At 42.3% G+C, this 24,516-nt stretch overlaps 1 protein-coding gene across 1 annotated transcript; it reads right to left on the bottom strand.

Annotated features, from left to right (window-relative positions):
- Nucleotides 1-3,751: 3,751 nt before the first annotated feature.
- Nucleotides 3,752-6,879, bottom strand: LOC146556932 (uncharacterized). Its single transcript, XM_085250536.1, has 4 exons — nucleotides 5,861-6,879; nucleotides 5,282-5,623; nucleotides 5,033-5,125; nucleotides 3,752-4,825 (listed from the first exon to the last, which is right to left on the bottom strand). Exons 1-4 carry the CDS (start codon nucleotides 6,281-6,283, stop codon nucleotides 3,752-3,754), a joined length of 1,932 nt encoding a protein of 643 aa, XP_085106662.1. The 5' UTR covers nucleotides 6,284-6,879.
- Between the last annotated feature and the right edge of the window lie 17,637 nt (nucleotides 6,880-24,516).

Genomic DNA, 24,516 nt, shown 5'->3' with positions numbered 1-24,516 from the left:
CAAACTATGAGGTATCCATCTGAGCCTCCTTATTACTATATTATAGTAAATATGATTTTGACCTATTGCCATTAAGATGGCTTCTCCACTCTGCCAGAAGATTATTCTGGTGAAAAAAATAGTAAACTTCTGTATTTAACTAAATTTAATGTAATATTAATCAAAGATATTGGGCAATGAAAAAAGTCTGAGCACACAAAATACCATATTACCCTCACCGAACCATTAAACGCACCCATGATACCAAAAATTACACAGAAGACATGACCTCTGTCTCTTCATTGGCCCTTAGGCTGTCTCTGATGTACACATTTGGGTTAGGATCTACATCTTATTCTAATCCATCTGATGTGTCACAACTTTTTCAAGGACACTGAAGCAGAAGCTGAACTGCAACTTGCTTAATTGGGAGATCCTCTGTTGGTAACATGTGGTTCCATATTTTCAAGTTCCACTAAAAATTTATCTAATTTTCAGGCACCACGTGGCGATTACACCTCCTTCTGTGAGACTTAAATGAAGGGACAGCAAAAATAGACTGATGCTCCTCAGCTGTTGTCCCCTTTAAGTAACCCCACCCCCATTTGTCACAGTAAGTTAGTGACAAGCGAGTACGCCTGGCAGAGGCTCTTTGCATTCCTTTAGGTCATTAAAGCGATATTTCTGAGAGAGAAAAAAATCACCTTATTTACCCTGGACAGAAAAACTGCTTGAGTTTCTAGGTCTCTCAATAAACTTTTCCAGCACAACTGAAAGGTTTTGTTTTTTTTTACTCACCACAGGGGGCAGCAGTACTGAAGTGCAGCAGCAGATGTGCAAATAAGGTCACCACTGAAAAGTTTTGAAGAATTCACATCAGCTTCCTGAATAATGGATTGTTGCTCTAATCCTGAATGACTGTTCATACCTGCTGGCTTGACAGTCGACAAGTGAACATCCGCAGACATCTGAGTGGATGGGATTTGATGCTTTACATTCACCAGCAAAATTCCCTCTGATGTTTTTCAACAGATGATCCAGTCTTCACCACCTTATAACCCTTGTCTCTGCAGGCAGTGTTGGCCTGTGAGAGCTTAGCAGCACTCACATGCTGCACCGATTCCCTGTAGCTGTAATATGACTGTAAAAAGCATTAGGCCCAGTCCCAGCTCACTTCATTACAATACTTATCACTGTTATTGGAATGTATTGGACCATAATAAATGAATCACTGTCTGTCTAACTGGAAACAAGTAAGGAATGAAGACATAATGTAATATAAAGGCTCCTTGGGGGAAGAGAATGAATGAAGGGAGTCAAGAGAAAAAAAGAGGAGCAAAGAGAATGAGGGTTAAAGGCACTATGCTTTTGGCTTATGGAGAATGACCCACACTATTAAGTAAATGGTTTACATGCTGCATAAACAATTAGCTCCCGTCCCTTAGCTTCTTTTTTTTATCACCAGTTATAGGCTTGGTTTTTGTGTTTTTTCAGTTTTGTAAAGTGAAACATGGCATCTTTACCTCAAATGTCCAATTTTCTGTATTTAACAAGTGAGGAAATAAAGGATGCTATCAGCGATGCTATTTGTGTGCTATCGGCACACAGAAAATAATATTTACCGCTCTCAGGCCCCTGGTTCTAAGAATAAATAAATATTTTAGTTCGAGAAGCTGGCGGCCAAGAGTTTTGAGGTATTTACTGACAAATTTCTCTGAGCTGAATTGAAAGCTGCAGTAATACACTAGACAAAACCAGGTCATACAAAAAAAAAAGACACCCATCCTGTCAATAACACAGAGTTACCACAAAGTGTGTTTCTCTAGACCTAACAATTTCCCTCAAACCCCCTAGTCCCTGCACCAAGCAATCACATCTGTCCACCAAATGCTTGGAGATGAAACTGAAATCCTTCATCATCATGCCTGCCAACACCAAAAATGTCAAAGTAAAGGAGCCCTACCAGAATATACTGTATGTAATTTTAATTTGTACCCAGTCATTGCTGGAAAAAAAAGATCTCATTTGCATGTTACTAAGGCAAGGCAAGGCAAGGCAAGGCAAGGCAAGGCAAGTTTATTTGTATAGCACAATTCAACAACAAGGTGATTCAAAGTGCTTTACAGAGACAGGAATGCATTGCTTGCTCACTCCACAGCCTGCAGTCACTTCAAGATAAAAATTAGATCCCCTCACTTTTGCACGCTTAACCTCTTACAAGTGTAATTTTCATTTACTAAAAAAGGCAATTTTTCCAACCAAATTGGTTCCGTAGAAGAGACCTGGGCTGCTGGGAGTTTGTCAAACTGCATTTAAAAGACTCTGAGAACATGAGAGGAAAAAAGTAATTTAATGTGATGAGTTAAAGTCTGAACTATCTGGACAAAACTCCAAATACTATGTCTGGCAAATCCCAGTAAATGTAACGATGTTCATAGGAATGCTTAAATGCAATACAGATCGAAGCCTGCAGACTGCAGAGCAGAACCTGCGCAATGGGTGCAGGGAATGCATTATCTTTGAAGACGCTCTGTTCCAGGACAGACACGACCTGAGATTGGAGTGATGTTTCACCTTTCGGCACAACAGTGAACCAAAGTAATCAGCCATGACAGTACTGCAGTGCAATGGCCATCTGCAGCACATCCAGTCTTACAGAGCTTGACAGGAGTTGCCCAGCAAAATGTGACACCCAGGTGTGCAAACTATATGCAGACGTTATGTAAGCTATAATAACTTCCAAAGATTTAAATACTTTTAAACTGACTATTTTGATTATTGGTAAACTTTAAATGAATTTAAATAAAATTCTATTTGTAAAGGCATCTTAAAGCTTTTTGAAGGAACTTTTCTGTATTCTGGTTCTGTTTGTCTCTCTTGGTGAGATTTTTTAAGAAAGTACATTGGTCATCAGTGCTGTCTAATCTCCTGGGTTTGGTGTTATCTAGGTCAACTACTGGAGTGCTGACTCATGAATTCAGGAAGTATACAGCTCCAGGAGGAGAGAAGTTTGCTGATACTGTCACGGCTGGCGGAGGGAGCCGTGTGGTGTGGAGGAAAAGGAGGACCCAAGATGCAGCGAACTGATGACAGAGTGATGTTTATTTACAAGGTGGTGGTGGTGGCAAAAACAGGCAACTCAACATGAGCAATTACAAACCTAAACTGGGAGAAACTAAAGACAAACCTGAGACCATACAAAAGGGGTGCGGGGCAGAGAGACGCAGAGACAGGAACGAAACACCATAGAATGCAGAGCTACACGGAGGAACGCAGTGATACATGGATGAACGCAGACGAGCCGACGAGGAGCACAGGCAGACACCAACTATAAATACACACACCAGGTAATGAGGAAATGGCACACAGGAGGGGACACAGCTGGAACTTAATGGGCATAACGAGACACAGACCTACAAAGTAAAACAGGAAATCTAGAACCCGAACCGGACACAAGGGGGGAGGACACAGAATAACTAGAACAGAGGGAAATAGTCACAAAACACAAAACGCTGGGTCAACGACCCAGGACCATGACAGATACATAATTTCAAATCATGTACATTATGTATTCTTTTTCAGCTGTCTTTCATGTATGAAAAGAAAAACTTTTTGAAAGTCCTGGGAGAGAAAAATCTGTGCATTTCATTAACTCTCAATTCTTGTTTTTCATTATTCAATTTTCTTTTTTTTTCAGCATTTTGGTTCTTTAATTGCTGTACATGTTCTCTGAGTTCCCCTGTGTTAGTAAAGCTGGCATGATAAAAATATATCACCGAACAAAACAAGCTCCAGCGGACCGAGGGAATTGTCCAAAACAAAAACACACATGCTGGAGTACCAGGACAAAACACAGTTCAGGAGGCCGGCCCAGAGGCTCACAGCTCAGAAGTCCAGGACAGTTTATCTTCTGAGGCCGGCCACGTCGGCGACACAGCTCCGAAAGCCGACCGAGTGGAAGGCAGCGGTGGCGGAGCGGAGGCAGTTCAGGGGGCCGACCGTGCACACGGCAGCGGCGGCGACGAGGAAACCGTTCAGGCGGCCGACTGTGCGGACAGCAACGGCGGTGACGAGGAAACAGTTCAGGCGGCCGACCGTGCGGACAGCAACGGCGGCGTCTAGGAGGTCGTCCATAGTGACGATGACGCTCCACCAGCGGCCTGGCAGATGACCGCCGATGTCGAGGCGGCAGTTTGGGACCCGAAGGTGGCGTGGCCGTCGCAGCACCAGACGAGACCGAAGCAGAGGCTGGACCAGACGAGGCAGCTGATGAGGATGCTGAAGCAGAGGCCGGACCAGGCGAAGCTGAAGCAGAAGCCGGACCAGGCGATGCTGACGAGGATGCTGGAGCCGGGCCAGGCGATGCTGAAGACACGAAGGCTGGAGCCGGACCAGGCGAGGCTGAAGACACGAAGGCTGGAGCCGGACCAGGCGAGGCTGGAGCAGAGGCTGGACCAGGCGAGGGTGAAGCAGAGACCGGACCAGGCGTGGGTGAAGCAGAGGCCGGACCAGGCGTGGGTGAAGCAGTAGCTGGACCAGGCGACGGCGTGGGTGAAGACACAGAGGCCGCAGCTGGCGAGGATGGAGACACAGAGGCTGCAGCTGGTGGCGATGATGGGTCTTGGGGCTGGACGGGCTCCTCGGGCCCCCCAGCTGACGAGACAGGAGGCTGGCTAGGTTCTCCTGAACCTCCAGCTGACGAGTCTTGAGGCTGGACGGGCTCCTCGGGCCCCCCAGCTGACGAGACAGGAGGCTGGCTAGGTTCTCCTGAACCTCCAGCTGACGAGTCTTGAGGCTGGACGGGCTCCTCGGGCCCTCCAGCTGGCGAAGCAGGAGGCTGGACGGGCTCCTCGGGCCCTCCAGCTGGCGAAGCAGGAGGCTGGACGGGCTCCTCGGGCCCCCCAGCTGGCGAAGCAGGAGGCTCAGCTGGCGAAGCAGGAGGCTAGACGGGCTCCTCGGGCCCCCCAGCTGGCGAAGCAGGAGGCTCAGCTGGCGAAGCAGGAGGCTGGACGGGCTCCTCGGGCCCCCCAGCAGGCGAAGCAGGAGGCTGGACGGGCTCCTCGGGCCCCCCAGCGAAAACAGTCTCTGGACCAGTGGGCACCGGGGCCCCTGGAACACACAGGTCAGAACCAGTAGGCGCACGGGCCTCTGGCAGGCACAGTTCAGAACCAGCAGGCGCACGGGCCTCTGGCAGGCACAGAACAGAACCAGTAGGCACACGGGCCTCTGGCAGGCACAGAACAGAACCAGTAGGCACACGGGCCTCTGGCAGGCACGGGTCAGAACCAGCAGGCACACGGGCCTCTGGCAGGAACAGATCAGAACCAGCAGGCGCACGGGCCTCTGGCAAACACAAGGCAGACTGCAGCTGCACAGAGCATTGACCCAGCTCAGGCAGCGACAGCCGGATACAGTCCTCAGCTGGCTTCTTAATCTCCAGGGGTCCAGAGTCGGCCGGGGGCTGGGACCCAGCCTCTGGGGAGGCCCTGGAGTGCGTCACAGTCGCTGGGCTGGCCAGCTGTTGCGGACTGACAACTGCGTTATGTGGTGTGTCTCTCTGCTTGACATGAACAAGTGAAAAACAGTGCTTTTCCGGTTGGATGGACTCGACTTGTAATACAGGCGGAGCTGGTGAAGATGATGGCTGAATAGGTGATAATAAGGCGGATGAGTCTCTTGCCAACTGAGCTATGGATTGTAACCAAGTGTCTAATAGGTCTGGCTGTGACTGTAATGGAGGTGGCGATTGAGTGGCTAACAGAGCTAGTGGCTGCTGGGCGGCTAACTGAGCTACCTGCTGGGCAGCTGGCTCAACAAACACAGCCCCGGAATAAACAGTCATTCGAGCTGGCGAAACAGACGGAGTGTCTTTTCCACTCACCACAGCCGGCAGTTCCGAAGTCCTACTCTCCGGCTGTGGGGCGATGCGCCGACGGCGCGATCGTCGCTTCCTCCCGGGCGAAACCTCCGGCGGGCCGGGCGAAACCTCCGGCGGGCCGGGCGAAACCTCCAGCGGGCCGGGCAAAACCTCCGGCGGGCCGGGCAAAACCTCCGGCGGGCTGGGTTGGGAAGCGGTAGCGGCTGGAGGGCGAAGGTGCAGCTCATGAAGGAGGAAGTCCCGTGCCAGCGGGTGAAGCGAGTCTAGCAGCCAGGAGTGTGCAGAGAGTAGCTGCTGTAGCCTGGCTTCTACAGCGCGGTGGAACTCTTCTTCCTCCTGCTCGAGCCACAGGTTTACCAACCTTGCGACCGTGTCGGTTACCTCCTCCCGAAACTCCTGGGTAGGTGCGAATGCTGCTGGGTCCATGTTGGTCGGCTCGTACTGTCACGGCTGGCGGAGGGAGCCGTGTGGTGTGGAGGAAAAGGAGGACCCAAGATGCAGCGAACTGATGACAGAGTGATGTTTATTTACAAGGTGGTGGTGGTGGCAAAAACAGGCAACTCAACATGAGCAATTACAAACCTAAACTGGGAGAAACTAAAGACAAACCTGAGACCATACAAAAGGGGTGCGGGGCAGAGAGACGCAGAGACAGGAACGAAACACCATAGAATGCAGAGCTACACGGAGGAACGCAGTGATACATGGATGAACGCAGACGAGCCGACGAGGAGCACAGGCAGACACCAACTATAAATACACACACCAGGTAATGAGGAAATGGCACACAGGAGGGGACACAGCTGGAACTTAATGGGCATAACGAGACACAGACCTACAAAGTAAAACAGGAAATCTAGAACCCGAACCGGACACAAGGGGGGAGGACACAGAATAACTAGAACAGAGGGAAATAGTCACAAAACACAAAACGCTGGGTCAACGACCCAGGACCATGACAGATACATAATTTCAAATCATGTACATTATGTATTCTTTTTCAGCTGTCTTTCATGTATGAAAAGAAAAACTTTTTGAAAGTCCTGGGAGAGAAAAATCTGTGCATTTCATTAACTCTCAATTCTTGTTTTTCATTATTCAATTTTCTTTTTTTTTCAGCATTTTGGTTCTTTAATTGCTGTACATGTTCTCTGAGTTCCCCTGTGTTAGTAAAGCTGGCATGATAAAAATATATATCTATACAGGGAGTGCAGAATTATTAGGCAAATGAGTATTTTGTCCACATCATCCTCTTCATGCATGTTGTCTTACTCCAAGCTGTATAGGCTCGAAAGCAAAGCTTCTGAAGCGTGATCATCGAACAATCAAGCGTTTCATTCAAAATAGTCAACAGGGTCGCAAGAAGCGTGTGGAAAAACCAAGGCGCAAAATAACTGCCCATGAACTGAGAAAAGTCAAGCGTGCAGCTGCCAAGATGCCACTTGCCACCAGTTTGGCCATATTTCAGAGCTGCAACATCACTGGAGTGCCCAAAAGCACAAGGTGTGCAATACTCAGAGACATGGCCAAGGTAAGAAAGGCTGAAAGACGACCACCACTGAACAAGACACAAGCTGAAACGTCAAGACTGGGCCAAGAAATATCTCAAGACTGGTTTTTCTAAGGTTTTATGGACTGATGAAATGAGAGTGAGTCTTGATGGGCCAGATGGATGGGCCCGTGGCTGGATTGGTAAAGGGCAGAGAGCTCCAGTCCGACTCAGACGCCAGCAAGGTGGAGGTGGAGTACTGGTTTGGGCTGGTATCATCAAAGATGAGCTTGTGGGGCCTTTTCGGGTTGAGGATGGAGTCAAGCTCAACTCCCAGTCCTACTGCCAGTTTCTGGAAGACACCTTCTTCAAGCAGTGGTACAGAAAGAAGTCTGCATCCTTCAAGAAAAACATGATTTTCATGCAGGACAATGCTCCATCACACGCGTCCAAGTACTCCACAGCGTGGCTGGCAAGAAAGGGTATAAAAGAGGAAAAACTAATGACATGGCCTCCTCGTTCACCTGATCTGAACCCCATTGAGAACCCGTGGTCCATCATCAAATGTGAGATTTACAAGGAGGGAAAACAGTACACCTCTCTGAACAGTGTCTGGGAGGCTGTGGTTGCTGCTGCACGCAATGTTGACGGTGAACAGATCAAAACACTGACAGAATCCATGGATGGCAGGCTTTTGAGTGTCCTTGCAAAGAAAGGTGGCTATATTGGTCGCTGATTTGTTTTTGTTTAGTTTTTGAATGTCAGAAATGTATATTTGTGAATGTGGAGATGTTATATTGGTTTCACTGGTAAAAATAAATAATTGAAATGGGTATATATTTGTTTTTTGTTAAGTTGCCTAATAATTATGCACAGTAATAGTCACCTGCACACACAGATATCCCCCTAAAATAGCTAAAACTAAAAACAAACTAAAAACTACTTCCAAAAACATTCAGCTTTGATATTAATGAGTTTTTTGGGTTCATTGAGAACATGGTTGTTGTTCAATAATAAAATTATTCCTCAAAAATACAACTTGCCTAATAATTCTGCACTCCCTGTATATGTATATGTATGTGTAATGAATCTATCTATCTATCTATCTATCTATCTATCTATCTATCTATCTATCTATCTATCTATCTATCTATCTATCTATCTGATAAATGTAATCCACCAGTCCCTTTATTAGGTACACCTGTTCCACTAATTTCATTTCAGAACAAGCATCAGTATGAGAAAGATTGGTGTTTTAAGTGACTTTGAAGGTGGCATGGTGGCTGATACCAGAGTATTTCAGATGATGCTGATCTACGGGGATTTTCGAGAACAATCATATTTACTCTGAAGCTTAAAAGGAGAAAATATCCAGGGAGCAGCAGTTTTCTGGATGAAAACACCTTGTTAATGCAAGAGGTCAAAGGAGACTGCTCAGAGTGCTTTGAGTTGACAGGAATACAAAGATACAACAGTGAGAATTTAGCATAAATTTAAAGCATCCATAAATCCTGCCTTATATCAACGGTTCAGGCTGCTGGCACTGTAATGGTGTGAGGGATATTTTCCTGGGACACTTTTGGACCCTTCGTATCGGCTGAGCCACAGCCTACCCTGCTGACCAGAACAACAAAACGATTTTGGCCCACACCAACGTGAACCAAAATCTCTGAGGAGTGTTTCCAGCACCTTGTTAAATCTACGCCACGAAGAATTATGGCATTTCTGAAGGAAGAGGGAGTCTAACTGTGTACTTGCAAGGTGTATTTAATAAAGTGACCAGTGAGTGAATACATACATGACAGTAAAACATAATTTAACTATGGCCAACTCTCTTGTAAACTTTTCAGATCTGTGGTTTGAATGACAGCTAAGCTTCCTGTAGTCTGACTTTAAAGGTGTGCTGCTCTATAAAGATGTGGCACTGGTCTGTTATTAATTTGAGGCTCCAGCACTCTATGGGGTCAAGGCCTGTCTGGCCAAATGAGAGGTGGAGCTTAGCCGCCCAGTGGGCAGTTATAGGAAGGCTCCACTCAGGTAGCTGTTGTATGGACTTAAGTAGGGGATCATTAAATCAGTCAATTATATTCATTTGTATATATATTATAACTTTTGTGTGACCTATTGTGAGTTTTGCTTCTAATCTGTTGGGTTTATTATTAGCAAACAAATTAAACTCAATGTGTTGCAAAGGGGTGATAGTCTGAAACTATAACTAAGCAAAAGGATAAAAAGATTTTTTTTTAAATTATATATATTATTAAAGACATATTATTAATATATTGCAGCAGACACAGGGTCATCATTATTTTGTATATATTTAGGGAGACAAAAGTCATCACTGAAAAAGCAGAAGTTGAGGGAGCTGAGGGGAAGGCAGCTGGATCTACCAGATCCAGATGTGGTTAGAGTAAAACAAAAAGCTAACATGTCATTTGATATCCTGAGGTCCTTTACAAATGCACCCCTGCATTAAACACCAAAATACAAAGTGTCATAGGAAAAGACCTCAGTAACAAAGGCTCGCGTGGGAAATTCTTCTCCTCCTTTCTCCATCACAGCTCTTTCATTCCCTCACACTGCTAAATATGTCACTCTGTTTCTCTCGTGTTTTTGCTCCATAGCTGTTTCAGTCAGGGGCAGCTCATTACGCAAGATTTCATTACACTGTGTAAGAGACACAACATAAATAACTTAATATTGTGTTAACTTGCTCTAATTAGGCCCATAAATTAGTCATGGCCACCTTATGAAAGATGATTTAATTTCACATGGCATCTATCAGCATGTTTGGGATAGTTATGAGTAGAATTTTAAAGAGAACACGGACCTGAAATTTGCTTTGCTTCCACATCACGACATTGTTATAAACAGCATGTATTATTTATTCAATGTAAAATAAACATTTGTCTTGCTTTGTCACTCCTTTAATTGTCTACTGGTGTGTTTCTTATAGACTGTGATTCTTAAAAGTATTTATTGGATCTGTATTTATGAAGCTATAACCAGAAGTCATTAAGCTTGTTAACTAATAAAGAAATAAATTAACGTACTCTTTATTCTTTCTGTTAAAGCTAAGCCACCTTTAAACACATGCTACTGTATTAACCTTTCAGTTGAACCCTACAATATGGGACTCTTATCACTGTCTGTTTCGTCATTAGAGATTCAGAATCCTTCAGGGGTCAGTTTCTTCTGCTCACCAAAAACCTCATCAGTACTGTTGATTAAATCCAGGTTCCAGTTTAAAAAAAATCATAAAAAAAATATTGTGGTATTTTACTGTGTAGTCACCATGTTTCAGCTCTTAGACAGTTGGTTACTCTAACTGATGCAGCTCACCATTCATGACCCTGAGATCCATTCACAGGAGGGTGTGAGTGAGCTGTTGCGCTAACTAGCTCAAACTGTGACTTTTTAGAGGTTTTTCTCGGCTCCCTTGAGCCCTTCAAGCCTTGTTTCCTACTCATGGCTGAAGGGTAAAAACAAACTGTGCTATTCTGTGATCTAACTCAGCTCAAATGTTGACATTCAAGACTCAGATAAAATATCTGAGGAGAAAACTATAAAGGAGAATATCACTTTGACTGCAATTGGGACTGACAGGATACAGCTGGGATCCAGTGGTTAAAAAAGGGGGTGGGCACTGTTTATTTTTATGCCCAAAACTGAAGAATTCCTCTACATAAATGTAGCAAGTCACACTTTTAATGGCTGGTGAAAGAGAAAAGTGGAAATTGATGCTATAAAAGAAAATCTGTTCTTTGTGCTTCTCTGTGATGACCATTACCACCAGATGTTTGCTGACATACGGCTTCTGGTGTGAGGACATTCTTACTAAAACAATAGCTTCTATCTATATATTTACAAAAATAAAATGCTGTGCAAAAGTCTTAAACCACCTCTCATTTTTCAATGTTCAATGTTTCAGTGTTTGCTAGGAAAATGGTACACGGGTGCAAAGATTGATTGAAATTTGCAAACATAAATGAACATGCAGTAAATAAGGTCAAAACAGAGTAACGAGCTTAAAAGTCAATATTTAATATGATATTATTTATACTTTAACAAAACCTGAACTCTCTACGGTAAGCTTTCTAGGAATTTCTTTAAGTAATCTTTAGGAATAGTTCTCCAGGTTTCTTAAAGGACATTTAAAGCTCTTTTTTGGATGTTGGCTGCCTTTAGTTCCATTCCTCTGTCAAGATGATCCCACGCTTTTTCAATAAATTTCAGCTCCGGGCTCTGCGGTGGTCAATCCATGACTGACAGTGATCCATAGTGCATTTTTCTCTCAAGGTGGAGTGTACTCTTACTTGTCCAGGTATGCACTTTGTTAGGGATCATAGTCAAAGACATGACTTTCATATAGGTTAATCTGCTGTACATGGCTTTTTAAGCCTTTTCTTCCAGGTGTCTGTGCTGTAGTCCAGGCTGAAATATGTCAGGGTTTTGGCTCTTTGGAAATCCCCTATAGTGCAAAAAATACCGTGTTATGCCTGTCAAACTGTGTTAATATAAAGCATTTTTCATAATTTCACCTACAGAAATGGAGAAAATTATGTTTGTCATGTTTTGTGAGAGGCTGCTAATAACAAAGATATGATTTAAAAATTTCTCTATGCTATGTTGACTGTAATGTGTGGAATTTTTCCTTGTTAAGACACTTAACAAGTCACATCAAGGACTGGACTGAAAATGGGTGAAAAAGGACAAAAGATCTTCAGAAAGCATGGAGAACTATTTCTCAAGGCCAGTTTAAAAATACAGAAAAGTGTGTTTCCCTGAAATTCTAGTGTCTGGATATAAGGCATGTTAATTAAATGATTGGTAATAGTCATACATTTTAATTTGTCCAGCCCGCTCTGAAGCATTAATATCATTTTAGGCAAACACCTGCCTTACATCTGAAAGAAACTGTATAGTAATTTAATTAGTTTACTCAAAGAGTGCCAAAAATGCCAGCCTACTGATCTCCAAAAAATAATAGCTCACGAGTTATATATGAGACAGTGACAGACCACGAGAAAACAAAACATCATAAATAACTAGCGATACAACACAAGATTAATCAAGCACTTCAGGGACATTAGTGTCAGATTGCAGACTGAAAATGATATACACAACAAAAAGCAAGAACTGTCATAACACTCACTCAAACACGCACACGCAGAAATGCTTTTCTCTCACTCTCGAGACATTCTTTTCTTTTTTTTCCTCACACATAGACCTTCTGGATAAGCATACACTAATGTACCCGAGCAAGCACATTAGCCGTACTGCAGATCAAACACCAAATCTGTAATTATCTCAGTGGAACACATTTGCATTGAACCTTCACACACAAATTAAAATTCCCTAACGTTACAAGGTCTCGTCTTCCTCTGAAACATCTTGAAAACATTAATTCAACTCATTTCTGAGCATCACACAAATGCATCCCTTCTGATTAGATTTATATAATAATATATAACATAATATATGCCTGCATTCACTACACTGTACTGATTATCCTGCAACAACAAAATGAGATGCCACGCTGAGTAACAACCACTGTGATATTGTGGAATAGCTTAAAAATGTTATAAAATCACACCTGAAAAGCAAAAAAAAAAGAGTTTTGCTACGACTTGAAGATTAGACGTTTATTCTCATGTAATGTCAGGACACCAGGCTCTGTTCTGCTTCATGGATTGGTCTCTATGCTGCATTCTCAGCAGTAGCATCCAGAAATATTATTCATTAACCACTTCACCACTAACTTTAAGCAACTTGCTCGTCACAACTGTGGAGCACGTTGGCTCCTATTTGACTGTTTTCAGACCTCATTGATTACACCTTGGTGTTCTCACCTATCTCATTACCTTTGCTGCAGAAAAGTCCACTCCACTCTCATCATTCACTCCAACTCTCTCGTCTACTCAGCTCCGATCATGTCGCCATAATTTCGAAAACATTGTGTAGTTTCACATTGAGGCCACCTTTTCACGCCTTTAATTAAATCCTTTGTAATCCTGTAATTATACACATCACCCCCTCTCAACCTCCATCCTCTTACCCAGCAAGCAATACAGGCTGCCAGTGGAGAGACATAGTGATCCTGGTTACAGACAAAAAAGTGTCACTGCAATGAAAAAAAGAAATAAACATTTGGGCTGTAGCATGTTTGCTAATTAGCAAAAGAAAGCACTGATGGGTATAGCAGCTCATCAAATGGTTTCAAACGAACAGAGTAATGAATTAAACTAAACGAAGGCTCAACACAGCTGAATCCTGAATACGATAGAACAGCTTTCAGTTCAGTGGTACTGAATGACTCTTCAGCCCAAAACTGAAAAAAATGAAACTCAGACGATTGCTGTTTGATATTATTTTTTCCTGAACAGCTGCACAGTTTCCGTCTGGACGAGACATAATGATTAAAACCATGCTCTTTATAATCTTTTTTGTTGTTGTTGTTGTTTTTTTGTATATTGATTGTCTTAATTAAACTATCTTTGAAGCAGACACGTAAAGATGATTTGACCTTTTTCTCTTACTGCACATTGAGGGTTTGTAAACAACTGCTTCACTTCAACCTTAGCTAGGGCGTTTTTTACATTAAGGAGGACGGAGACTTCGGTTTAATTTTGTTCTAGTAGAAATATGATCCTTCATCTCCTACAAGAGCTTGTCCTTTGAATTAGCTATAAGAATGACTGAGATGAAAGGAGCTGATTAAACTCTCTGGACGACTCTATCCTTCATACCACTTCAAGAGCTTGTGTTCTTAATTAGTTCAGGCACTAAGTTGGCCATCTATCATACTGGCGGGCACTGTGCTCAGACTAAGTTCAAGGCTGGAAAGTGACTTACAGAGTAAGAAAGTTACCAATGTTGCTGTTGATTTTCATGCTTCATCCTTACTCAGAGTCATTGTGGTATATAAGGATATGTGCTTTCTAAATACCCGTAGAAAATATATATATATGCTGAGTGAGGTGGATTCACAGGCTGTATGCACACAGTCACAGCTGCTTGCTAATTTGGTGCTAATTAGAGCCAACCATTAGGCATCGTCGCCACAAACACTGCAGAGAAGTCCAGTTTAGTGACTCCAGTTAGCAGAAGTGAGTCAGCTATTTGTTACAGATGCCTACCATCCACCTGTAAATCAAAACAGTCCTAAAATGCATATTTTACTTATCTACTTAAAACTATCCAAAGAAACAAAAAACAACTATCCATACAATTGTCCAGAGGGGGAATATTTGTTCTGCTAAGGGCTAAAATTAGAGGCATGGCTGTTTGATTGATTAGTCTCCTGCCAGAGAGAGCTGCAGATGATTAGTGTCTGTTAGGCTGCTGAGTCACTGAATTGAGTCTGAGGATTGTGTTTGTGCTGTTCATGCCTGGTTGGAGTGTTTTATTGTAATTATCAGACAAATAACATGTGGTTTTTTTTTTTGTAGTGCAATCGAAGACGTTTGAGCTTTGAGTTTTGGTGAGTGAAATTGTAACATGTCATTACTGTTACTAACTGTTACAGCTTGCTAAAAAAAAGCTTATTAGTGTTAGCTGATCAATTAGACACTTTAGTCCAAATATGGTAACTCCTGTGTCCAAAAATCAACTCCAGCATGGCAGCAGCCGTAATGATATATTCAGCGCTTTAAAGTTTGGAAACTGGAACCCAATGGGTGATATTATGGCCATGTCCATTTTTTACATACAGTCTGTGGTTTCGAGTCATATTAAATGCAATAAAATGGTCCCTGGTCGTGTCAAAAAGGACAATAAAGCAGTGTATGATTTAAGGCAGGTCCCTGTGACTCATGAGTTGCTTCCTCAGGTCCACCCCGTCTCTCATCACATGCAATTTCATATCATAAAGACAGAAATGACAAAAATATTCCACTAGAAGCTTTACAGGACTTCACCATCCAGTGCAGATGTTTCTGTCTTTTCTAAACTATATGGACAAAAAAATAAGGCCACACTTCTTAATCTTTGAATTGAGATGTTTTCAATCACATTGCCACTGGTGTATAAAATCAAGCACTTAGCCATGCAGTCTGCCTTTACAAACATTTGTGAAAGAATGCCACCATTACAACAAGTCAGTTCATGAAATTTCTGCCCTCCTAGTTATTCTGGGATCAGCTGTAAGTGTTATTATTGTAAAGTGGAAGCGTTTAGAAACCAACTCAGGCATACAGTGGCAGATGACATAAAGATAGAGAGCGGGGTTACTGAGTATTGAGGCACAAACTGTGTGAAAGCGAGCAGCGCTCCGCTAACTCAGTAATTGCAGAATTTTAAAACATCCTGAGTATAAAGCTATATGTGTGCTGGGAGCTTAATGGCATGGGTTTCCATAAGTGTTACATGGGGGTGGCAAGTGTTTCTTGTTTATAGGATTTAATAAATTTTGAAGGTAGCCTCAAGTGGCCATTTTTAAAAAAAACAAAACAAAAACAACTGTGATTTTTGCTGTTTGAGAGTCAGCCTGAAGCCTTGCTTATATTTTGTCACTAATAGCTGGAATCAAGAAATCCAAGTAGTCATTCCTGGTATTCTTCTTTGACGTCTTATTTATATCCACTGCCTGGCGTACGTGTACAGGTTTTGCATCCTAATGTAAATTCTCGGGGAACAAATTCCCACAGTCAGAAAACCAAACAGACGCACAGATGTCCACACAGACCCTCACGGTCACCATCTGATGATGATATTTTTATCTTTCAGACCTAAGTGGACCTTAGCAGACTCGCAAACCTGGAAAGTAGAATTAAGCCTCAATTTCAGCACTTGGTTCCAGCTCGTTCCACATCGTCCAGTCGCCAGTTAAGGGTCTCTCCTGTCTTGGCACAAGGTCAGTACTCATCACAAACTTTGCTACAGCTGAGATTTTGGGCCAAAGATGGTAAATGCATGCAATACGATGAGATTTAGATATACCAGGACCATCACATGGCATTAATACAAGATAATCTTCTGAATTATTGCATCTGAAAGCGATCACAGCACTTTGGCTCATCAGTGCATAGGCATGTCTACTGTGACATATTGTTGTTCTATAATGCACTTTTTGTTAATTTGTCTAGAGCCAGTTGAAAAATATTAAAGCTGTTGTAATCAATATTATAGATCAAATGACTCGGCACTGTATGTGTGTGTGAAAATGGGCACTTTGGGTGATAAACCCAAAGCTAATTATTCAACTCTGCAGTTCCACTCAGCTTTATGGAGCATAGCATCTTCAAACTCATTGTTTTAGTTTTCCTGCCAGCAGCATTTACTGTTTTAGTTCTCTCTCATCAGCGGTGTATCCAGCTGGAGCGGGCAGCTGTTTCCACCAAGACCCCACACTACCTTCCCACTGCCAAACAGCAGATGGACACGGCTTGCGGCTAGCTGGTGAGCAAAGTGGAGCGTTTAGCAGCTAAACGGCAGATATTTCCCCTCAGTGGCCGATAGCGATTAAAAACAACGCTTAAAGCGAACGCTAAACCTTTATTCACCACTTAGTCAAACACACAATTGCAAACGAATACTACAGTTGCAAACAATATTCCAACTCTTGTAGAAAAATGTCAGTGCACTGCTCACAGATGTTTTCACTCCCTTCAAGTGGTCCGAAAATCAGCTATTTAAGGTTCAATTTATAAATATGTATGAGGGCTTAAAAGAAACTGCATGCAATAGGGTGGAAATTTTCTGCTTGATAAGGCAGAAAATGCTGTCTTAAATCTGAACAAGATGAACTCAGATATACACAATAAATTCAGACTGTAAGTGTGCACAGGAGTAATTGCTTTGCATATATGTATTTGCAGCCACGCGTCACATAATGCAGCAGAATTTGGCTCTGAAAATGGAAAATAAACTTTTGTACTGGAAGAATCCGGAGACGAGCATGTGAGGACTGCACTGATGGCAGCACCCCTAATCATTAAAGTATAAAGGTGCAGACGACATAAGGTGCAGACGACAGGGAGGATTGAAATCACGTTCACCTTTAAACTGCTCATATATCTCTTTAGAATAATGTTGTTTTTTTTCTTATTTTCACCGTTTTTTGCACTACCCTTAAACCAATACATAATTCATGGATATGGAACATGTAATCATAAATAGATAAATAAATAATATGACAGCCTGTTTGACAGAAATAGTTCTGAAAGTGACACCCTGAGGAGATATAGGCATAGAGTCCTCATTAATGCACCTTCACTTTTTTCTCTCCCACAATAACTCACATTACTGTCTACCTGAGAGGAATAAAATCTGTTCTGAATAATGACAGCATGATATGTTAATGCCATTAGACGTCAGCCATATCTCTGAGCTCCACTCTGCTCTCTCCTTCTTCACCTCTGCCCCACCCCATACCCCGTTCCTTGTCTCGTTTCCTTTCTGGAGAAACATTTTTACTAGCATTAGGACAGTGTGTGTGCGCACAGGCACGTGTCTGTGTGCTGCTGTCGCGGTTTCTCAGCCCATCTCCAGATGTCAGGGGGCAGGAGGGCTGCAGATGGTTGTCATTCCCATCTGACAGCGGCAGGAAGAGCGAGACTGAGGGAGAAGCAGTGAAAGAGAGAGAGAAGGGGGGTGAGGGCGAGGTGGGGTAAAAGGAAAGAGAAATAGAGCGTGTGAGGAACAGAAGGACAGAGAGAGACAGCCATAAAAGACAGTAAAGATGCTACTCTTGTCACAATAGTGGCAATCTTGCTCACACTTAAACTCCACTCAGCTTGAGGGGATGTTCTGTACAGCAAAACTGATGGAGTGAAAACACATCAGAAATGTGTTTTTTACTATGGTAACACTGCACTGGAGAGGAAATAACACTTTTCCAAAAATCAGAACAGCATTGTTTTTTTATTTAGTTTTTTTCTAAAGCTGGACTCAAACATGGATGCTCAATATCTGGTTTTTATATGTGACCTGTCAAAGACAGTATTATTTCAAGATCAAAAGTTTCATAAATCTAACATTTTGTGGCTTTATATGAGGCTTTATACTTGCTTTCATTTAGCAGCTAAGTAAGGCTGTTTGCCTTAATATCGACAGTCTTTTCTTTCACGGGCTTACTCTATGTTTGTCAAAGTATACATCATTTGAGAGGTGTGTAAAAATTAAATTTTATTCAGACTAAACCTGGTAAACACATGTGAAACCGTTTGTTTTTTTTAATGGGAAAATGTATTTGAGTAGGGATTAAATGGCTGGGGAGAAAAAAAGCAATGTGTAACAGACAGAAATCTTTAATGAACGAGTAAATTCCCACGTAGGATATTCTTTGATGTGGATGCTGGCGCTTGCAGAGAAGTGAGAGGCACAGGTACTCGGGAATGTTGGATTCGACACAGAGAGGAAAGACAGGAACAGAAGGATGAAGTGAAGGTTAATGAGGAGTCTGACGCCGCAGGGAACCTGTCCTTGGCTCCAGACACGCACAGACACCTAAGCACTATGGTAAAAGCCCAATAAAAGCTGTTAACCTGTAGTTTAGCTTACTGGCCAATAACACAGGAAGGTGGCCTCATTAACACACCTAAATATACTCAGAAGACAACAGACAGTTTTGTGAGAACAAGAACAAGCGTCTGTGCAACAGATGACAGCGCACTGGCACTGCATGACATAGAAAGCAGTCATGATGAAGATTAAAACTCCCAAAGTGCCTGCGAGGAGCTTCATAAATAAAGGAGTTAAAAGGGTTGCAATTTAAAGTGCTGTTGTTTTGGCTTACTGCACATGTTACCACTCTTTTTAGTTGTGATGAACAATTTATTTTTGCTGTAAGCTACAGATAAATAATTTTTGACATCATCTGCAGTGTACAACAACAAGATTGAACGAACTGAAATGGAAGAATGGAAACAAGGCGAACTTGAACTTTTTTCTTGAATTCCATTTTTTAAATGTATCCATTTTTACTATTTACAGCTTTTGCTAAATATATCGTAAAACACTTGAAAATAGTAAAATTCCAACTTTATGCCTATATTGTTCCTTTTATACTCACTGACCACTTCACTAGTTACAGATTTCGAACTGCTCATTAACTCAAATATCCAATCATCCAATCACATGGCAGCAACTCAGTGCTTTTAGGCGTGTACTTATGGTCAAGATGACCTGCTGAAGTTCAATTGGAGCATAAGGATGGAGATGGCAAATGATTTATGACGCTTTGAACATGGCATCTTTCTGAAATTGATGATACTGGAATTTTCCAGTAGTCCGAGTGAAAATACCTTGTTGATGTCAGAGGTGAGAGGAGAATGCCCAGACTGCTTTTAGCTGAGAGGAATGCAGCAGTAACTCAAATAACTACTCATTACAACCAAGGTATGCAGAAGAGCATCTCTGAACACAGATGGACAACAGCAGCACAAAACCACACTGTATTCCACTCCTGGCATGCAATGTGTGGCATGCAGTGGCTACAAACTGAGCCTACAATTTGCATGAGCTCGCCAATATTAGACAAATTGCACACAGAACACTAAAAGGACAAGCTCTAGAGTATTTATCTCAGCTTCTTATTAAACACACTGTTGCTTCTTGTGTTCAGTCCAGGTTTGAAATTTGTTGTTTGATCCTTGTACAAGACTGAGGACTAGCGGGGACAGAGCCTTTTAGTCTGTGGCACCGACTTTCAATCTTCCACTTCAACTTCATTCAGCTGAGTCTGTGGACTCAGCTTTCTGTTGAGATTCTTATTGATAGGAAGTGTTTGAGTTTTTATTTTATTTTATTTTATTTCATTCAATGTTTTAACTGACTTTTGTATTGCCATTAACTATATTTTTTATTTTTCAATAACTATGATTATTCATTGCATTTTTATCCTGATTGTACAGTGCCTTGGGACTACAGGTTTTTATAAATAAAATTTACTTACTGCTATCACATGTGTGTACTCAAAACAACTATTGGTGTAAAAGTGAATATTCACTGATCAGGTATAGCATTATGACCACCTGCCTAATATTGTGTTAATCCTCTGACCGTCAAGGAATGGACTCCACTAGACCCCCAAAGGTGTGCTGTGGTATCTGGCGCAAAAAGGTTAGCAACAGAGCCTTCAAGTCCTGAAAGTTACGAGGTGGGGCCTCAGTTGATCAGACTTGTTTGTCCAGCACAGTCGACAGATGCTCGATAGGATTATCCTGTTGAAAGAGGCCACAGCTATCATTCCGCTTCCATGAAACAGTGTATATAGTCTGCAAAAATTCTTAGTTAGCTGGCACATGTCAAAGTAACATCCACATGGATGGCAGGACCCAAGTTTACCCAGCAGAACGTTGCCCAATGCATCAGACTGCCTCTGCTGGTTTGCTGTCTTCCCTGGCACTCTGGTTCCAGGTGTTCCCCAGGTAACCGGGTTTTCCACATAATGTAACAGAAAATGTAATTAATCAGAAGAACCCACCTTCTTTGAGTTGCTGCTTTCGGTATTGGGCAGGGGTCAGCATGGGTACTCTGACTGTTCTGCAGATATGCAGCCCTATACACGGCAAACTGTGAAGCACTGTGTATTCTGACAGCTTTCTGTCAGAACCAGCATTTCATTACTGAGCTACAGTAGCTTGTCTATTGGATTGGACTATTCGGGCCAGCCTTCGTTCCCCATGTGCATCAATCATCCATGATCCTGTCACTGGTTCACCACTGTTCATTCTTTGGACCACTATAGACACGGACCACTGCAGACTGGGAACACCCCACAGGAGCTGCAGTTCTGGAGATCCTCTTGTTGTCAAGCTTTCACAATCTGGCCTTTTATCAAACTCACTCAAATCCCTATGCATGCACATTTTTCCTGCTTCTAACACACCAACTTTGAGGGCAAAATGTTCACATGCTCCCTAATATATCCCGCCCACTAACAGGTGCCACAAAGAAGAAATAATCAGTGTTATTCACTTCACCTGTCAGTGGTCAATGTTATGCCTGATCGGTGTAAATCACAAAACCCCTTTTTTTTTTTTTTTTTTACTGCTATGACCAAGTCAAGAAACAAACATGTCACCACTGCTTTCTATTCATTCCAGGAGCTTAGCGGTGTTTCTAAAATTCTTTGTCCTAACAGTGCTAAAATACCAGATGAGGCTAGATGCGTAAACAGTGAAAGAAATTGTCAAACTGCCCCATAGTCTTATTTAAGCAACCTTGCTCTATACCTGACAGTTCCTTTGTAAGACATCCTACAGCAGAAATACAACAAAGAAGCAGTTAAGATGAAGACTCATTGCTTTGTAGATCAACCTTGCAAAATCAAATTTTCATTGATTCAGTTTAAATATCCTGCCTGCAGGACCTTTGATCAACACAGACTGTCTCTACCGCTCTGTCCTTAGCTCTTCCCTGGAAGCTAAATAATGAAGACTTCCCTCTGCAAGCTGCATTCAAAGACCAAGTGTGAACTAAGTGGGCGTCAATTGTCAGTGGGCACAGTGGATGTGTGTTTTGGTGGAAGGGATACTCTTTAATCTTTGACCAGCTGGAGAGAAGACAATTGTGCTTCATCACTGAAGTGTGAAGTGTGAAGTGCCAACCACACACACACAAACAACAGTCATTTACACTGCACAGTTTCTGTATGACCTCTCTGCCAAAACAGGAAGCAAACAGTCCCACAGAGTACATATAGAGACTGATGAGGTGTAGAAATTCTAATACAAGTGATATAAACCACACCGTGTAAACTAGTGGAGGCACATTTTGGCAAAACAATGACGTCTCTTGGCTGGAGGCTTTTCTGTTTGCATTAATGAGAGTCATCAAATTCAGCGTACTTGGCCTAAATCCACTGAAAGTGTGAGAAAATGCTGAAAACATTGCCACTAAATCCTCTGCAATTTTTCGATGCATTTTAGCAAAGATCCCAAGAGACAGCTGAGCATGCACAACTGACAGTGAATCGCTGATGTGGAGAAATCCTCAAATTCAGCTTGAGTTCAATAGAATTATTATTATTGTACTTCTTTGGGCTTAAGATAATAACCAGCTTCCAGGCAGAGTTCCTTCAGACAATACTCAGACTTTGAACCACAGAACGAAGCAGAGGGACCAAGAGAGGAAGAAAAACACGACACAAGTATGTTAATATATAAAAATGTCTTTCATTTAAGTTTCAGTGCAGAGTCTTCAAACCATTATCGAATGCCCACCATCGTTCTGTGGTATTCTGGATACGGTTATACGCCGTTTCGAATGATCAGATGTGACAGGGGATTTTGCAGATAGAGCACAATGATCCCGAGATTCGATGCAGGAAAGCCATTGAGAGGGAAGTGGATTTAGGAGACATGCAAGAAAATGACCAAGAACTGGAAGAAGGACACGGAAAGAGGTTTAGTGGAGACAGAGAGCATGATAAAGAGTTGAAAGGATGAGGAGCTTGTAAAGAAAGATAAAAAGTAAGGTCAGTATAATTGACTCGATGGATTAATGCTGTCTTCCACAGGGTTTCGGACATTTATATATGGTTCAGCACACATCCACATACACTTCAGCTAATGCAAAGTACAGTGTGGGCATGTGCATACACACATGCTGGATTTATCCTAATCCAGTAATAATCACATCACATCTGATGCTCTGTTCATGACTTCTGGCAAGATGCATTCTTGCTGACTCTCTCTCTTGCTTTGTGTATATGTGTGTGTGTGTGTGTGTGTGTGTGTGTGTGTGTGTGTGTGTGTGTGTGTGTGTGTGTGTGTGTGTGTGTGTGTGGCACTGCATATGCATCTGCTGTGAGACGAAGCAGTCTAATCTGATCTTCTTAAAAACATCTTCTCTCTTTCATCCTTCCAACCCTCTTTCTTTTTCACAACATTAAAGGACAATGTAATGCTCCTGAAGCCTAGGAGGGGAGGAGTCATAGATAAAAATGGGGGAAAGATAAAGGGTAACAGAGATGAAGAGATTAAGAATGAAGGCAGAGGAGATTTAGAAGGGATGGAATGCCATTTCCAGGATCTTTATCTCTTGCTTTTTCCCATCTTCTTCTCATGTCTGATTTTTCTCTCTCTTAAATTCAAATGTATCTTAGCAGTTGCATTAAATACAGTACTGCCAATGGAAGTTTAAAATGTAATAATTCACAATGGAAAATAGGGAAGATTTTGCACGGCAGCACACGGCACAACTCAACAAAATAAACATTTCACCTTATGAAATTACTGACAGAGAATGAAAATGGCTGCAGAGCATCACATTGCCTTTGCAGGTCAGTGTCAGCTGTTTCATTCATGCTTTACAATCACTTGCTCATTCACTGCAGCAGTGGTTAGTGAAATCCAATTATAAACATGCAGGTTTAAAGCAAAGCCATTATAACCTGAAACTATCAATAATGTGCTGATGACAGCAGCTTTTTTTTCTGGTCTGCTCCCACTGCCACCCAGTGATCATCTTGATGTGCCATTTTTTGACATTTTTAAATATGTACCTGTTGCTGCTCTCATTTCCTTTTCAATATATGTATCTGTGTAACTGTTCGGTTCCTTGACGTAAGTGCTTCTGAATGAAATATACAACACAATAAGTTCCAGCTTAACAGCTGGGTGCAGCACCAGTGAGGAGATTCATAGAAAAAAGAAATAAAAGATCAAAAAGAGGAAGCTAATTTGATGTGTTTTCCAGCTGGTTTGCCTTCAGGCAGTGACATGCCCTGACATATTTTCAACCTCCACAACAAAGTTGTCATTTTTCCCCCCAAGAAATACATGTTTAATTTTGTTTTGTCCCAAGAGTGTGTCAGACTTTCAGATTTTTGTTTTGGTAAGGAAGCGGGTTCTTGTGTCTCCATTGAAGCTGCAGCACAAAGTCTTGCCCTGCCTCTGATTCTTGCTGTTGGCTGAACTGACACCGTCTGTTTTCGCTGCATTGCCAGCTTTGTTCTGTTCAGTCTCTTTCTGGTTTGTGGTTGGTCGCTCACTAAGCAAGGATCTTTCACTTTAGATATCATCAAAAGTTTGCTTTTTATCATTTTAGTTATTTTAATTTTTTTTTTTAGTGGAAGAGTACGATGTGAAGCTGAACACTACTCGTGTTCCCTGATTGTCCCTATAGAATGTGTGCAATAACACGTGCATCCACTTACTGCATGCATTTTAAAAACGGGTAGAGAAACGGACTAAATGAAAGACAGAAAGCCCAGAAACCTCCA

The sequence above is a fragment of the Mchenga conophoros genome, linkage group LG16 (genome assembly GCF_057382185.1).
Source record: "Mchenga conophoros isolate Kocher_MC1m ecotype Shallow Benthic linkage group LG16, M_conophoros_male_GT1.1, whole genome shotgun sequence".
Taxonomy (NCBI): Eukaryota; Metazoa; Chordata; class Actinopteri; order Cichliformes; family Cichlidae; genus Mchenga; species Mchenga conophoros.
This window is presented reverse-complemented; position numbering and strand designations above follow the sequence as displayed.

Excerpts from the sequence above, each read along its gene's own strand:
- LOC146556932 (XM_085250536.1), bottom strand. The coding sequence starts at position 6,283 with ATGGACCCAGCAGCATTCGCACCTACCCAGGAGTTTCGGGAGGAGGTA. Across the intron at positions 5,624-5,860 it reads CTTCGGAACTGCCGGCTGTG|CCATCATCTTCACCAGCTCC; the intron begins GTGAGTGGAAAA and ends TCACCTATTCAG. Across the intron at positions 5,126-5,281 it reads CTGATCTGTTCCTGCCAGAG|GCCCGTGCGCCTACTGGTTC; the intron begins GCCCGTGTGCCT and ends TGCCTGCCAGAG.